General features: G+C 38.7%; 1 protein-coding gene and 1 non-coding gene across 4 annotated transcripts in view; one reads left to right on the top strand and one right to left on the bottom strand.

Moving 5' to 3' along the window:
• The window catches only part of IHO1 (interactor of HORMAD1 1), a 44663-nt gene that overhangs the window by 14518 nt on the left and 12320 nt on the right, over positions 1-17825 (bottom strand). For all 3 annotated transcript variants that reach the window (XM_019801066.2, XM_034658320.1, XM_019801065.2), the window contains 2 exons: positions 14791-14962; positions 12875-13038 (listed from right to left, as the gene is read on the bottom strand). In XM_019801066.2, the coding sequence (XP_019656625.1) occupies positions 12875-13038; positions 14791-14962 (336 nt within the window). The remainder of the gene's footprint in view (positions 1-12874; positions 13039-14790; positions 14963-17825) is intronic.
• LOC117802160 lies at positions 12400-12506 on the top strand. Its single transcript, XR_004625200.1, has one exon. It is a non-coding gene; the product is annotated as a U6 spliceosomal RNA (small nuclear RNA).

The following is a 17825-nucleotide window of genomic DNA, read 5'->3' as shown; positions in this document are numbered from 1 at the left end:
ATTTATTTATTTGACAGAGATAGAGACAGCCAGCGAGAGAGGGAACACAAGCAGGGGGAGTGGGAGAGGAAGAAGCAGGCTCATAGCAGAGGAGCCTGATGTGGGGCTCGATCCCACAACGCCGGGATCACGCCCTGAGCCGAAGGCAGACGCTTAACCGCTGTGCCACCCAGGCGCCCCTCAAATAAATAAATCTTTAAAAAAAGTTAATGACTTAAGGATATTAAGAACAGAATGCTATTAAATTATAAAACCAGAGAATAAGAAAAGGATCTAGAAATTAAAAATAGCAGAAGTAGAATAGTTAGAATATAAAGTTAAGGAAATAGGACAGAATATAGAACAAAAGACAAAAGAGATGGAAAATAAATCAATAGGGAAAAAAAAGAGGATAAATGCAGGAGATCCAACACACACCCAAAACTAGAAAGAAGAAAGGAAGAAAGACAAATAAAGAAGAAAGAAAAATTAAAATATAGAGATTTTCAAAGATAACAAAAGAAAAATTTCCAGAACCAAAAAACACAAGTTTATAGGTCAAAAGGAACACCTCAATGCCCAAAGATTATGAAATGCTACATGAAAGCACATTACTGTAAAATTTCAAAAGTCTATGGATAATGAGAAGGCCTTAAAAACTTCCAGAAAGAAAAAAGCAAGTGATGTACATGGGATCAGGAATTAGAATGGCAACAGACCTCTTAAAAGCAACATACAAAGTGATACGGCAATGACAACAATGCTTTAGAAATTTGGGGGGAAAATAATTTCCAATCTAGAATTCTATATCCAGCCTAATTTGCAATCAACTGTGAGGGGAAAATAAAGAATTTTAGGTACAGTCTAAAAAATTATTTAGGTGCCATGCACCCATTGTCAGGAAGTTTCTGGAATACATGCTCCACCTAATCCAAGGAGTAAACTAAGAACAAAAAGGACACAAGATCAAAGTAACAGAGAACTCAACACAGGAGAGAGGAGGTAGGAATGCCTAGGATGACAGTGAAGGGAGATCTCAGGATGACAGCTGTGCTGCAGAGCATGAGAGTACCAAGTTCAGATCAGAATTAGGAAGAGGACTCTGAGAAGAAAATGACACTGAAGAATTTCTGATGTGTTTGGGTATAAAACAAGGAGCTTCTGGGGCACCTGGGTGGCTCAGTCAGTTAAGCGCCTGCCTTCAGCTCAGATCATGACCCGGGGTCCTGGGATCGAGCCCCATGTTGGGTTCCCTCTGCTCATGCTCTCTCTCTCTCTCTCTCTCTCTCTCACACACACACACACACACTCTCAAATGAATAAATAAATAAAGAAAAAATAAAACAAGGAGGTTTTTAGTTCTGCTGCAGAATTTGGGGATGGACTGTGATTCCTACATGGAAAAAGCAGCAAAAAAGAAAACAAGGTAATTTTTAAGATCAGGAAAATGTAATCATAGTATATATAATTTTTCTAGGCTATCTAGATAAGGATTTAAAGATTGAAAACTGATTTTTTTGTTTTGTTTTTAAATATTTTATTTATTTGTCAGAGAGAGCACAAGCAGGGGGAGGGGTAGAGGGAGAGGGACAGGGAGAAGCAGACTCCTTGCTGAGCAGGGAGCCTGACGCAGTGCTTGATCCTAGGACCCTGGGATCATGACCTGAGCCCAAGGCAGATGCTTAACTGACTGAGCCACCCAAGGGTCCCAAATGAAAACTGATTTAACTGGGGCGCCTGGGTAGCGCAGTCGTTGGGCGTCTGCCTTCGGCTCAGGGCGTGATCCCGGCGTTCCGGGATCGAGTCCCACATCGGGCTCCTCGGCTGGGAGCCTGCTTCTTCCTCTCCCACTCTCCCTGCTTGTGTTCCCTCTCTCGCTGGCTGTATCTATCTCTGTCAAATAAATAAATAAAATCTTTAAAAAAAAAAACAAAACTGATTTAACTAAAATGATGGAAGATGAGAAGTTTATGGTGGAGGAAGCAGAGAAGCAAATTTTTATTCCAGGCTAGAAGTCAATCTCTGAAGCTGAAAAAAATCAAGAAATGACAATATAAGCTATCTATCATATGCTATAAGATATATGGACCTAAGTACTAGCATAGCTAAAAGGGTTGCAAGTTGGTTGCAAAAAGGAAAAGGGAACTAAAAGTGGGGGGAAACAGGCCTGCTGTTTTTCACTATAATCCTAATTGTATTTTTATTTTATTTTAAGATTTTATTGATTTATTTGACAGAGAGAGCATACAAGTAGGGGGAGCAGGAGGCAGAGGGAGAGGAAGAAGCAGGCTCCCCACTGCTAAGCTTTCAACTCTTGATTTTGGCTTAGGTCATGATCTCGGGGTCATGGGGACCAAGCCCCATAACCAGCTCCTCACTCAGCACAGAGTCTGCTTGAAATCCTCTTGTTCCCTCTCTGCCCCTCCTCCTGCTTGCTCTCCCTAAATAAATGAATAAAATCTTCAAAAAAATATGTACATGTAAAAACTTGATTAAAAATACATAAAAATCGAGGTGCCTGGGTGGCTCAGTCAGTTAAGTGTCTGCCTTTGGCTCAGGTCATCATCTCAGGGTCCTGGGAGCAAGCCCCACACTGGGCTCCCTGCTCAGCAGAGAGCCTGCTTCTCCTGCTCCCTTGGCCTATCTCCCCCAACTTGTGCACTCTCTCTCTCTCTGAAATAAATAAAATCTTTAAGAAAAACCATAAAAATTTAAAGATGTCTAAAGTCTAATAATGCTACCAAAATTCTTCCCATGAAAGCCCCTACTATATTATACCACTTATACCATGGTATACCACCAGTTAAGAGTGATTCTTTATTCTTATGACCTCACTCCCTATTAGTACATTTGGGAACCGATGTTCCCAACAGGAAACTATATTATACAAATTAAATACTGTTTGTATATAATTTTATATTGAAATGTTTTTTTCAAAGATTTATTTATTTTGAGAGGTGGGGAGGCAGAGGGACAGGGAAAGAGAGTCTTTAAGCCAACTCTGTGCTGAGTGGGGAGCCTGATGCAGACCTGGATCTCAGAACCCCAAAATCACAACCCCAGACAAAACCAAGAGTCAGACAATTGACTACGCCACCCAGGCACCCCTATATTGAGATGTTTTATATATAACTGATAGCTCCCATTACCTTAACTGTTTATTAATCCTTGATTCCACCATCTAAATTGAAATTCTGATTTACCCAAAGGCCTTAAATTAAGATGCTTAATAAACAGCAAAAGCATTAAAAGCTTGATAATTGAACCTTTCATAAAAAGCTGGTGTTTGTTTGGAAGCGATTTTTATTATTCTTTACCAAAATAAAATAAAAAAGGATGCTTAAAAGTAGAGATTTCTCATCCACCCGATATTATGTATAGGTTCATAGGAAGTCAATTATGACCTAATCTTTTCTCTAGAAAAAGTCAGGAAATTCTCTTTGTGTTAACACACACACACAGACACACACAGCCTATTTTTAAGAATGGAAGTAATTTCTGTACTGTCCTTTGTTGGTGTGTTATTTTGCTTTGAAAATCCCTCATTTTTTCAACAACTATTTATTGAGCCTTCTTTTGTGACAGGTCCTTGGTTATAAGCTTCAGTGAAATGGAGTGAAAAAAATTCAACTCCCTACCTTCAAGGAGCTTAACTAGCTGGTGTTTTTGAATGTGGTTTCAAAATCCACTCAAATCGAGTGATCTTCTTTAATAAAAAAATTGATCAAAGCGTATTGAATCAAATCTGCTTATGGAGATGTCCATTAACAATACATTTATGTAAGTTACAGTACATGCAGAGCTGACAGCAACCTTGTGTGAGGACATAGCTGTGCCAATTGCTTATAGTCAGCATTTTTTCTGAGTGGTTAGTATTCAAGTTGTATTTTTTAAAATCACTTTATTGAGTTAAGGTTGATATACAAAAAGCTGTACACATTTAATGTATGTAAGTTTGGAGATAAGTATACAACTGCCAAACCATCACCACAATCTATTCCATACACATACCCATCACTTCCAAAAGCTTTCTCTCACTCTCTTTATTTAATAGCAGTAGTAGTAGTGATAAAAACACTTAAAACATTTGCCATCTTAGCAAATTTTAAAGTATACCAATACTGTGTTGTTAACTATAGGCACTATGCAGTATGGTAGATCACTAGGATTTATTCATCTTGAATAAACTGAAACTTTGTATCCTTTAACTAATACCTCCCTGCTTGTCCCACACTCCAGTCCCCAACAACCACCATCCTACACTCTGCTTCTTTGACTATTTTACATTCCTCATGTAAGTGCTATCATATAGTACAGTTGGCCCTTGAATAATTCAGGGGTTAGGGGAGCTGACCCCCCCACACACAGTTGAAAATCTGTATATAATTTTTGACTTCCCAAAAACATAAAAGCCTACTGTTGACCACAGCCTTACTGATAAAACAAATAGCTGGTTAACACAAATTTTATGTTATATGTACTATATATTGTATTCTTTTTTTTTTAAGATTTTATTTATTTATTTGACAGAGAGAGACAGCCACTGAGAGAGGGAACACAAGCAGGGGGAGTGGGAGAGGAAGAAGCAGGCTCATAGCTGAAGAGCCTGATGTGGGGCTCGATCCCATAACGCCGGGATCACGCCCTGAGCCGAAGGCAGCGGCTTAACCGCTGTGCCACCCAGGCGCCCCTATATATTGTATTCTTACAATAAAGCTAGAGAAGAGAAAATGTTAAAGTCATAAGTAAAAATATTTACAGTACTGTGCTATGAAAATTTCAAATATAAGTGGAACTGTACAGTTCAAACCTGTGTTGTTCAAAGGTCAACTGTATTTGTCCTTCTGTGTCTGACTTATTTAATTTGGCATAACATCCTCCAGGTTCATCCATGTTGTCACAAGTGACAGAATTTCCTTCTTTTTTAAGGCTGAAGACTGTTCCATTGTATGTATACACCGCATTTTCTTTATTCACTCATTGATGGATATTTAGGTTACTTCCATGTCTTGGCTATCGTAAAGAATGCTGTAATGAATATCGTAGTGCAGATATCTCTTTGAGATCCTGATTTCAATTCCTTGGGATATATACTTAGAAGTGGGGTTGCACCAATTTACGTTCCCACCAACAGTGTATAAGGATTCCCTTTTCTCCACATCCTTACCAACACTTGGCTTTTTTTTTTTTTTTATAATGGCCAACCTGACTGATGTAAGATGATTATCTCATTGTGGTTTTGATTTGCATTTCCCTGATGTCTAGTGATCTTGAGCACCTTTTTCATACACTTGTTGGCCATTAGTATGTCTTCTTTGCATATATGTATATTCAGTTCCTTTGCCCACCTTTTAATTGTGTTGTTTTTATACTATTGAGCTGTAGGAGTTCCTTATATTTTATTTTTTTTTAAGATTTTATTTATTTTTGTGACAGAGAGACAGCCAGCGAGAGAGGGAACACAGCAGGGGAGTGGGAGAGGAAGAAGCAGGCTTCCCAGCGGAGGAGCCCGATGTGGGACTCAATTCCAGAACGCCGGGATCACGCCCTGAGCCAAAGGCAGACGCTTAACGACTGCGCTACCCAGGCGCCCCTTCCTTATATATTTATTGACCCTTTATCACATATATGGTTTGCAGATATTTTACCATTCTGTAGGCTGCCTTTTTGTTGATTGGTTCCTTTGCTGCGCAGAAAATTTTTAGTTTGATGTTATCCCACAAGTCTATTTTTGGTTTTGCTGCCTGTGCTTTTGATGTCATATCCAAGAAATCATGGCCATTGCCAATGTCAAGAAGCTTTTTACCTACACATTTTTTTTCTTCTAGGAGTTCTACAGTTTTGAGTCTTATGTTTAAGTCTTTAGTCCATTTTGAATTTTTATGTATAGTATAGGATAAGGGTCCTTTTTCATTCTTTTCCATATGGATCCAGCTTTTCCAACACCATTTGTTGAAAAGATTAACCTTTCCCCTTGTGTATTCCTGGCACTCTTTCATGCTGTGCTAAATATTTAAAACATAACCCCCTGAAAGATCCATATGATAGAGTACAATGCAACCATTAGAAATGATTTTGTATATGGAATAGAAACATAATCATTAAAGATTATTAAATCAAAAAAGCAGATTAAAAATAGTCCATAGGAAACAATATTTTTATTTTTAAAAATACATAAAAATAGAGCAGCATTATATAAAACATTGTTAATGGTGGTTCACAGAGTAAACTGATTCAAGAGGCAAACTTGAGGTTCTGACAGACCCAAGATCTCTGCGCAAAACTCCTAGTTTAGATGTGCCCCTTTGGATGGAGTGTTTCCTGACAACCCCAGTCACAGCTGGGAGCCTGTCCTAGGGCTTCCAAAGCATTTGGATGCAACCTCTGCTATACCATTTACAACTTTGTACTTAAGAGTGGAAAGTCCAGAGTCTATTTTAGGCTGGTTTGCATCTGACCCTGTTTTCTGTTTAAGTAGTTCTTCAGGTTAGCAATCTTAGAGGGAACCAGAGCCTCTTTCTTCCTCTAGAGGTTGAGAGTGCCAGGGGCTTGCTTTCTTAGTTTCTCCTGAACCCTGGGCTCTTCCTTCACACATAACTTGCCAGACCAGGAGTCAGGAGAAAAAGACTGAGTTCTCTCTCTAGTGGCTGTGGCTCCAGCAGAAGGAAGATAGAGTTTTAGGAGAATGGTAACAGGGTCTCGGACTAAACTGGCTACAGCGCAGGGAGGGTCTACTACTCTCTGGGCGGGGTTAGTGGGCAGCAGAATTTGTACTGGACTAATTTTGTGGCTTGGTTTGGAGAATTCTCCACGATGGGTAGCACCTGGCAATTGCAGGACTGTTGCAAAAACTTAAAGTGGCCTCATTTTCTTCCTTGGAAATCAGAATCCTGATTTTTTTTTTCTCCCTCGATGCACTGCTACCCAGATAGATGACATTCCCAGACTCCCCCGAAGCTAGGTGTAGCCATCTGAGTAAATTTTAGCCAGTGTGCGGTATAAGGAGTGTTGCATGTAACTTCAAGAAGAGTCCTAAACAGAAAGGAAGATACCCTTTCTTCTTTCCTTCATCCATTGCTTGTCTGGAACTCTGACAACAGCTGGAACTCCAGCAGCCACCAAACACTGTGAGGACAGGAGCCACACCTTAGTGATGCAAGACCAGAGTGCTAGAAGGAGCTAGATCCTTGAGAAGCATGAAGCTACCATTCTAGTCCTGGGCCACACGCTTCATGATGATTTTTGCATTAAAGAAAAATAAACACCTATCTTTTTTAAGGTTTTGTTATTATGAGTGTGTGTGTATATATATATGTTATATGTATATATATGTTATATATGTGTGTATATATGTTATATGTATATATATGTTATATACAGTTGAACATAATCCTAGCTAATAAAACAAGCCACCCAATATCTTTTTCTCTTTTTAAACTGTAATTGACACTCATCACCTATCTAATATCTTTTAATAACTTTTTAACATTAAAAATTTTAAGTTAACATATAAAATTAACTGTGTATGTGTGTATGTATACAATTCTGAGTTTTAACACAAATTTAGGGTTCATGTAACCATTACCACGATCAGGAGGGCAGTATCCAAAGAAAACCTTCATGCTGTCCCTTTGTGGTGAAGTCCAGCCGTCCCTAACCCCTGGTAATCATTGATCTATTCACCATCTCTATAGTTTTGCCTTTCTCAGAATGTCACATAAATGGAGTCATATAGTTTATAACTTTTGGACTGATTTCTTTCACTCAGAATAGTGTCTTTGAGATTCACCATGTAGTTGTATATCAGCAGCTCATTTTTTACTGCTGAGGAGTGTTCTGTTGTATGGACATACCATAGTTTGTTAATACATTCATTTATTTAAGGATATTCACGTTGTGTCCAGTTTTTGGTGATTATGAACAAAGCTGCTATAAACAAACATTACTGTACAGGCTTTTGTGTAGACATAAGTTTTCATTTATCTAGGGTAAACGCTTAGGAGTAGAATTACAGAGGCATATAGTAAATTATGTTTACTTTTATTTTTAAAGATTTTTATTTATTTATTTATTTGAGAGAGAGTGAGAGTGAGAGAGATCACAGAGGGAGAGGGAGAAGCAGACTAGCCATTGAGCAGGGAGCCCAACGTGGTGCTGGATCCCAGGACCCTGAGATCATGACCTGAGCCGAAGGCAGACACTTAAACGCGTGAGCCACTCAGGTACCCCTTATGTTTACTTTTATAAGAAACTGTCAAACTTGTCCGGAGAGTCTATGTCATTTTGCATTTCCACCAGTAAGAATTCCAGTTATTCTATATCCTTGCCCCGCCTTGGTATTATCAGTTTTTATTTGTTTTAAATTAAGCCATGCTAATAGATGTGTAGTAATGTCACTGCGACTTTAATTTCTATTTCCAAACTGGCTAATGATGCTGAGCATCATTATGAGCATTTCTGTAATGAGCATTTTCATGTACTTGTTATCCATGTGTATTTTTTTTAAGATTTTTTATCTTTTTTTTTTATAAAGATTTTATTTATTTATTTGACAGAGATAGAGACAGCCAGCGAGAGAGGGAACACAAGCAGGGGGAGTGGGAGAGGAAGAAGCAGGCTCATAGCGGAGGAGCCTGGATGTGGGGCTTGATCCCATAACGCCGGGATCACGCCCTGAGCCAAAGGCAGATGCTTAACCGCTGTGCCACCCAGGCGCCCCAACCATATGTATTTTTTTAAGTTTATTTATTTAAGTAATTTCTACATCCAATGTGGGGCTTGAACTCACAACCCTGAAACCAAGAGTCACATGCTCTTCTAACTGAGCCAGCCAGGTACCCCTGTTACCCATATATTGTCTTTGAAGTATTTGTTAAAATCTTTACCCATTTTTTTTATTGAGTTGCTTATTATTTAATAAGTTTTAAGAGTTCTTTTTTATATTCTGAATATAAGTCCTTTGCTGAAAGTGTTTACAGATATTTTTCCCACTCTGTAGTTTTCTTTTCTTTTCTTATTAAGATTTTTTTATTTGAGAGAGAGAGAGAGCACGAGCAGGAGGGAGGGGCAAAGAAGGAGGGAAAAGCAGACTCCCCACTGAGCAGGGAGCCCAAAGTGAGGCTGGATCCCAGGACCCTGAGATCATGACCTGAGCCGGAGGCAGACAGACACTTAACTGACTGAGCCAACCAGGTGTCCCTGAAGCTTGTGTTTTTCATTCTCTTAAACAGTGATTGTTGCAGAACATACACTTTAAATTTTTCTTGAAAACAAAAACACAGGAAATTCTAAGCCAGAGCTTTCATACTTTGAATTCAGGTTTCCTTCCCCAGTTGCCACCATTTACTTTTCAGAGTCCTTAAATGCCACATGGACTGTGTCCGGGGCTTTTAGTTGCATTCAGTGGGAGAGATAGGATAGAGTATGCTTACTCTGTCATACCCAGAACCAGAATCCATTCAACTATCCTTTTAATAAATTCCTTTTCCATTTAAATGAACTTATTTCTATTGTTTACAACCAATAATTCTGGCCTAGTTGTATTATTTATCCAACAAATGTCTGTTTGCCTACCCAGACTGAGAACTACAAAGACAAATTCGTACTACGGGGCCTAGCATAGTGTTTGTTTAGTGAATGAATGAATAAATTTCACTATTGGGATCAACAATTATTGAAAGAACATGGTTATTTTATATTCTACTTGTAGCATTTAGGTGATTTATTCATTATGAGACTAATCTGTTTTCTCAAATATTACAGACCAAAAAAAACAATAATCTGGGTCATGGTCATCCATTGTTTGGTGTACCCAGAATCCTCCTCCAATGGGGAACTGTGTCTTTCTGCATCCAAATAGTGGTTCTGGTGAAGACTTCCAGTCACACCTCCTTACTTTCACCCCTAAGATCTAAGCAAGCCTATCATAAGCTTCCACTAGGATTTTTCAAATTCAAACCAAGGGAAAAGGGGCGCCTGGGTGGCACAGCGGTTAAGCGTCTGCCTTCGGCTCAGGGCGTGATCCCGGTTTTGTGGGATCGAGCCCCACATCAGGCTCCTCCACTATGAGCCTGCTTCTTCCTCTCCTACTCCCTCTGCTTGTGTTCCCTCTCTCGCTGGCTGTCTCTATCTCTGTCAAATAAATAAATAAAATCTTAAAAAAAAAAACAAAAAACCCAAGGGAAAAGACTGCCTTTCTCCGTGTTGATAGGAAGCTGGTCTCTAATAGGAAAGAATAAAGTATAGATGGAGAGAGAAGCACAGAAAAGAGATTCTGATTTCATTTCATTCCCTGTCCTTCCCAGATTGGTTAAAAGAGCTAATATAACCTCTGTTTTGTCAAAGCTAGTTTGAGTTTCTATTTGCTACCAAAACGGTCATAACAACGCAATCTGAGCTAATCGAATAGGATTCTTTTAAGACTTTTTTCCCTCATATGTTTTCTCTATAAGTTTGGGAAAATATGTACTTTCAAAACACAATATGTAAATCCATGTCTTATAGGTTTGTAGCATCTCTTATGTTTGGACCCTGCACCATGTCTTATCACTTTCCTGCTTCCAAATTTATAGTGGTATGCATTCTCTCTCTCATTTAAAAATTTTTCACTCCTTCTCACATTCTTAAAAAGATTTTATTTATCTGAGAGAGACAGAGCATGAGCAGGGGAAGGTCAGATGGAGAAGCAGACTCCCTGCTAAGCAGGGAACCCAATGCGGGGCTTGATCCCGAGACCCTGGGACCATGACCTGAGCCGAAGGCAGACACTTAACTGACTGACCACACAGGCGCCCCTCACATTTTTTTTAAGTAGGCTCCACACTCAACATAGGGCTTGAACTCATGACCTTGAGATCAAGAGTTGCATGCTCTACTAACTGAGACAGTCAGGTACCCCATACTTACCACAGTTCTGACAAGCACTAATTGACACACACACACACAAAAACAAATCTAAAATCTAAAATCTTGAGTTTTGGGGCACCTGGGTGGCTCAGTCAGTTATGCAACTGACTCTTGATTTTGGCTCAGGTCATGATCTCAGGGTTGTGGGATGGAGCCCCACATCAGTCTCCACACTTAGGGTAGAGTCTGCTTGAGATTCTCTCCTTCTCCCTTTGCTCCTCTCTGTTTGCCCCTACCCCTGCTCATACTCATGTGCGCGCGCTCTCTCTCTCTCTAAAATAAATAAAATCTTTAAAAGTAATAATAATAAAATAAAATATTGGGTTTTATTTTAGCCAGAATTTATTAAAATTATGATTTTTTTGCCTATTATATAAGTCAGTATCTTAAGCTTGAACTTTTTTAATGGAGAGAGATTCTTCAGAGTCCTCATTATTTGTTCTATTTATGCGCTATATATTTTTTTCTATCTTGTAAATAATTGTTAACAGAAACTCATTTCACTACAAAAAAAGAGAAGGAAATGATAAAAGGAGAGAGAGAGAAAAGAAGGAAAGAAGAAAATGTTGAGAGAAATTTAATGTTTCAAAAAAGTTTTTTTAGCTGCAGAATCCTTTTTTTTTTTTTTTTAAGTAATCGCTACACCCAATGTGGGGCTCAAGCTCACAACCCTGAGATGAAGGGTCTCATGCTCTACCAACAGAGTCAGCCAGCCTGCCCTTGCTGCAGAAGTCTTGATCAAACAAAATATAATCCCATGCCCAGAGAACAAAAAAATTTAACATTCATCTATCTGAAGGAGTAAGAAGGTGAGTATTCTGCAGTACCGTACTAAAGCCATGAGGGGCCTCTGAGAAACTGTAGGGTCCTAGAGCCTGGATTCCTAGGGAAAAGAAATCTCTCAATGTCTGGGAAATGTTTATTTACCAACAGAATCAAACACTTCAAACGGAGCATTTTGGTTTTCTCACTAAAGGAAGATAAGTATTCAACAGAAAGGATACTTAGTCTAAGAATCCTTAAAGAAACTCTGGCTCTTTCAAAATGAAAGTAAGAGTGGTGACTCTAAGTGATACATCTTCACTGTCACAGAAATAATGAAGTATATCTCTGCTTGAGAGTTATGATTTCCATGACACCTAAAGATGTTCCCTGATAACTTACTACCAAGAAATGAACAACTTAATTTCCTCAGTGACTTCAAATTATTTATTTATTAATATAGGAGCCCTAATTTATCTCATGTATTTGCTGAGGTAAATGAATAAATATAAAACTAACAAATAAGACTATGTATAAAATTTAGGGTATATCTTTAAAAATACCAACATTTTCCAGCACCTGGCTGGCTCAGTCAGTGGAGCATGTGACTCTTGATTTGGGGGTTATGGGTTCGAGCCCCACGCTGGGTATAGAGATTACTTAAAAATAAAGTCTTAAAAAGAATACCAACATTTCAATGTGAGAAAATCAGCCTGAATAGCCTGAATCAGCTTTTTAAAGAATTCATGCGCTGTGCTCACTTCGGCAGCACATATACTAAAATTGGAACCATACAGAGAAGATTAGCATGGCCCCTGCGCAAGTATGACACGCAAATTTGTGAAGCATTACATATTTAAAAAAGGAAAGGAATTCGTGTGTTATATTCTTGACCTTAAAACAACTGTTACCTAATTTCCTAACTCAGATAATCTGAAAAGATAACAAATTAAAGGGCAGAATTTTGGCAAAATAAACATAACATTACTTGAATACTGTATTTCTCTAAGAAGTCCTTTAGCTTACTTTTTCAGAGGGCCAGAACTGTGGCAGCCAAATTCAAATCTGCCACAAGTCACACTGACAAGTAAGCAAATAAAGAGTAATTATTAGATGAGCTATAAAGGCAACAGTATTATCATACTGAAGTAAAATTGACTATTAATATTCCATTTCTGTTTCCCTCAAAAGATATGAGATGTCTCATCCACTTAAAAGGTTTGCATACCTGTCACATTTGTCTTTTGCCCTTTTCTTTTTCTCTTCAAACTGCTCCAAGAGGCCCTTTGATTTTCCAACTGACAAAGGAAGAGGAAATAAACCTCTATCATTTGTATCTCCTCCAAACAGCTGGGGTTTTGTCTGGTACTTTGTGAAAATACTAGGTTCACTCTGTTAAATGAAAAAAAAAATCACAGCATTTCAGACATGAAAATATTTATAGCATTCACTATTTTCTACACAATGTAGAGTCACACTTAAGTGCAAAATAATACTAAAAAATAACATGGCATGTAGTATTTCCTTTTTATTTCATATACATCAGAAAATTACATTAAAATAAAGCAACTCTCTTTTTATTTATTTATTTTTTAAAGATTTTATTTATTTTATTTATTTGACCGAGAGAGAGGCAGAGAGAGAGGGAACACAAACAGGCAGAGTGGGAGAGGGAGAAGCAGGCTTCCCGCTGAGCAGGGAGCCCGATGTGGGGCTCCATCCCAGAACGCTGGGGTCATGACTCCAGCCAAAGGCAGACGTTTAACAACTGAGCCAGCCACCCAGGCACCCCAGCAACTCTTTTTATTAACAAGGTTTCTGCCTTACCAGCCCAGAGATATTAAAAATGTCAGCTATGGGCGCCTGGGTGACTCAGTTAAGCGTCTGTTTTTGGCTCGGGTCATGATCTCAGGGTCCTGGGATTGAGTCCTGCATGGCTTCAGGCTCCCTGCTCAGCAGGGAGTCTGCTTCTCTCCTCTCCCTCTGCCTGCCACTCCCCCTGCTTGTGCTCGCGCTCTCACTCTCGCTCTCGCTCTCTAATAAATAAATAAAATCTTAAAAATATATATATACATCAGCTAATCAGGGTGCCTGGCTTACTTAGTCAGTAGAGCACATGACTCCTAATCTCAGGGTCATGAGTTCAAGCTCCACGTTGAGTGCGGAGCCAAATTAAAAACAAAACAAAACAAAACAATAAAATATCGGCTAAAATGGCTTAAAATCCATTGCACAAATTTGAAGGCAATAACAGAATTCTTTATGTTGTCTCTGAGATGATATGTTAAAGTTTACATAATAAGTTTAACTCAATTACTAGTTGAACTAGACTTGTTGATAAGTTTGACCTGGACTAGACAGTAAGCATGCTGAAATGCGGTGAGTCATTTTCAGCATTCTGAGGCAAAAATTACTCTGAAACATTCAGGGAGTACATTTTCTCCTTCATATCACTGGGTACCAATTTTTGTACTGAAATACTTATCTGAGAGCATACCCTACGTCTTAAAGCACTGACCTAATCTTATCCATGGACTCTCTATTTGATTCAGTTAAGTCTATATATAAAGTTAAATCTAGTTTTAGACCAAAATAAATAAATATAGAAAAATATTTCTGGCCCATGAAAGAAGACAGGCTGGTCTCAAAAAATTAAGGACTCAGGAGACTCTGTTCTTGATTCTGGCCCTTATTCATTAACTAAGTCCTCAGAATTGTCACGTCCTTCTTCAAGGAGATAATGTAGCACAGTAGGCTAAAATCCACAAAGCACATAAAGTTTCTTAGAAAAAATTTCCATTTAAAATAAAATTTATGTTACTTTATTCCTATTTTTCTAAAACTCTTGTTTCTTATGAAATTTTCACAAACAATAGTATGTGTTAGAAAATGTCATGCAATATTTGTCTCTCCCTGAGGGTCAAGGCACTGGCAGTATTTTGCAATATATATATATTTTTTCCATTTCAGACTACCAAGTCTATCAGACTACTGAGTTATCAATCAAGTGTAAATCCATTTAGGAGAGTAATCCTTAGAGATGTATAATTCTAAAATATAATAGAACAGAATAAGTCTTCTTTATTGCTTATCTCCATAATGACTATGAAATGTGTGCAGAGAAATTCTGGAAATGAGACTCACGTCCAGAGAATTCTGTTGTGACTGTTTTGGATGTCTCAAGTGGACACCATCCAAGGGTGCTGACAGAGTCTCTGAACTTTCCGGACAGAACTGGGATCCAAAGAGGAACTGGGAATCACTGAGACTGGAGTAATCAGTCTGATTATTATTCCAGCTAGATGACTTAGTGGTCCTGAAATTAAGCAAGAAAAGAGAAGTATATCAAGTGGGCAAACATTCTGAAAAAGTGAAATTATAATTCACAGATACTCATTTCTGAATATTCTGGGCAGAGTACTAGTTTGTCCTGACCTCCTAGTCCCCTGCACACTGCCAGTACTACCTATAAAGAAACACAAAGAAATTCTGAATTCCAGGCATTTTGATTACAGGAAAACAATCAGATGGAAATTCAAACACTAAGGACTGGCACAATTATTCCTTGTACAACAGTACTGTGGGCTATAACACCATTTGGGGGATCAAAGTTCCTGAAATCTTTAGGGATTAAAAGAACATTATCTTTTAAAAAGTTGAATCTGGGGGTGCCTGGGTGGCTCAGTCAGTTGGGCATCCAACTCTCGATTTCAGCTCAGGTCATGATCTAGGTTCATGAAATCAAGCCCCATGTAGGGCTCTGTGTTGGGCGTGGAGTCTGCTTGGGATTCTCTCTCTCCTTCTTCTGCGCCTCCTTCCCACCCCCATTCTCTCACTCGCTCTCTTGCTCTCTCTAAAAAAGAAAGTTGAATCTGTTAATCACTAAGGGAATAGATAAAAATAAAATACGGTGTATGCATATAACTGATGCATTAGTCAGAAGCAATAAACTAAATTTACATATAACACATGAATAAGTCTCAAAAATGTAATTTTGAGTGCAGAAAAAGAGTAAAAATGGAATGAACTCTATATCATTTATATAATTTTTAAAATCTACATACCACACCAAATAAGTATATAACTGTGTGTGTGTAGAAGGTGAATTAGGACTCTCAGTAACTTTCCTAGAGTGTGCCTACAGGGAAGGGAGGCAGCAGGATTACAGGGAGAATGAGTCCTAATACAAAAAACACAAGACAGCTTAGTTACAGACTGAATATTTTGTGTTCTCCAAAAATTCATATGTTGAAGTCCTAATCCCTAATGTGATAGTATTTGAAATGCGGCCTTTGGGAGGTAGTTAGGGTTAGACAAGGTCATGAGGGTGGGGCCTTCAGGATGGGATTAAGGCCCTTAAAGTAGAGACACCAGAGAGTTTGCCCTCCTTTCTTTCTTTTTCCTCCATGTGAGGACACAGAGAGAAGACAGCTGTCCGCAAGCCAGGAAGGGAGCCCTCACCAGAAACGATCCAGCTGGCACATGGTTCTACGACTTCCAATCTCCAGAACTAAGAAAATAAATGTCTATTGTTGAAGCCATCCAGTTTAGGGTACTTTGTTATGGCAACCTAGCAGACTAATATAGGCCTCACCCAGACTGAAGAATATCATCAACTCAGATTTGTGCACAGGAGGATCCATTAAACATTGTTTTTGAAAAAAAGTGGCGTTCTCTTTCACACCTTTAGTGTCTTATTCTTGCTTGAAGTACTTCCAGCTGTGGACTTCCAGCTTGCTTCCCCTAGATATCTACACCAGTCTTTAAACCTCTCATATGAAAGGGAGAGTGATATTGATAATGATATAATCACACCTGAACACAGTGTACTGAGCCTATTACAGAGACAGCACATAAACAGGCAGACAAGTAAAAGACAGTCTTCAAGTTTTTACTTGAAAGATATTTCAGTAACAATTTGTGTTACTTAACGCTGTTGTGTAACCTGAAAAAATATGCTTTTCATTAAAGCACACAAACACAAACCATTCCTTTTTAAAAATGCTAAATCTAGGGGCACCTGGGTAGCTCAGTTTGTTAAGCATCCAACTCTTGATTTTGGCTTAGGTCATAAATCTCAGGGTTGTGAGATTGAGCCCTGAATTGGGCTCTGCTCTGGGCATGGAGCCCACTTAAGATTCTTGATTCTCTTTCTCCTTCTCCCTCCGCCCCTCCCCCAGCCCGCTCTGTCTTTCTCCCCTCCTCCCAAATAAATAAATAAGCCAAATCTAAAATAATTAGATAGCATATAAGTACATATCCTAAGCCAAAGGAACCATCATATATTAATGCGAGACAAAAAGAAACTCTAATAGTTCAGCACAGGAAAGAGCAATTATTTCACTGATAGAACCATTTTCTAAGATTAGCTAAGGTAATGGGCTGCACACATGTATTATAATACGGATTGCATAATCACTGCTCAAAATAGCTTAAATAGCTCTCTGTGACTCCCCTCTTAGGTCAAAGAATAATTAGCTGGGCTAGAAAAAAAAACTGTGAGGTTATAGAAATTACGTAGGATTTACATCTTAAAGCTATGATCCAGAATTTAACAAAGATAGATTTTCCCTACTCTATATCAACTGTAAGCATTTTTTTTTCTTTTTGAGAAATAAAAGCGCAGTGCTCTAGGTTTTTATTGAATTAATCACTGTCTTCAGGAAGGTGCTACAAAGAAAATAAACTATCCAATAATAAAACATACCAAAAACAATTAGAAATCCCTTAAATATATACTACCTCTGGGGCACATCCACCAAGTTAGCAATGGCAGGTCCACTGCATGTCTGGCAGACACAAATGTAAATACTTCAGTGGAGTAGTAGAAGGGGCAATATCTTAGTGAGCCTTGTCAACAGCTGGAGTGGCTCTTAACTCCACAGCACCTACAAATGGTACTACACAACTGAATACGTGCCTGAACATTGTCTTGATGTTGCTCCCTGCTGTTTCAATAGCAATCGCTCCAACCAAAGTGAATTTCTAGATGTTGGGCCATGTCTAATTCTCACAGGCCTCATAGTCCCTAGACCCAGCGCTGGACACAGAGCTACTGCTCAGTTAACACACACAGCTGAACTGACATTGCTTTTATAATCAGAAAATCGGGCAAAAGGAAAAAGACAAGGATGGGAGAGCAGTGAAAGGAAGGGAGAAGAAGGGGAAGAAGCTGTATG

This window comes from Ailuropoda melanoleuca, chromosome 4 (assembly GCF_002007445.2).
Source record: "Ailuropoda melanoleuca isolate Jingjing chromosome 4, ASM200744v2, whole genome shotgun sequence".
Taxonomy (NCBI): Eukaryota; Metazoa; Chordata; class Mammalia; order Carnivora; family Ursidae; genus Ailuropoda; species Ailuropoda melanoleuca.
Note: the sequence above shows the minus strand (reverse complement) of the source record. Positions and strands in the feature narration are given on the sequence as shown.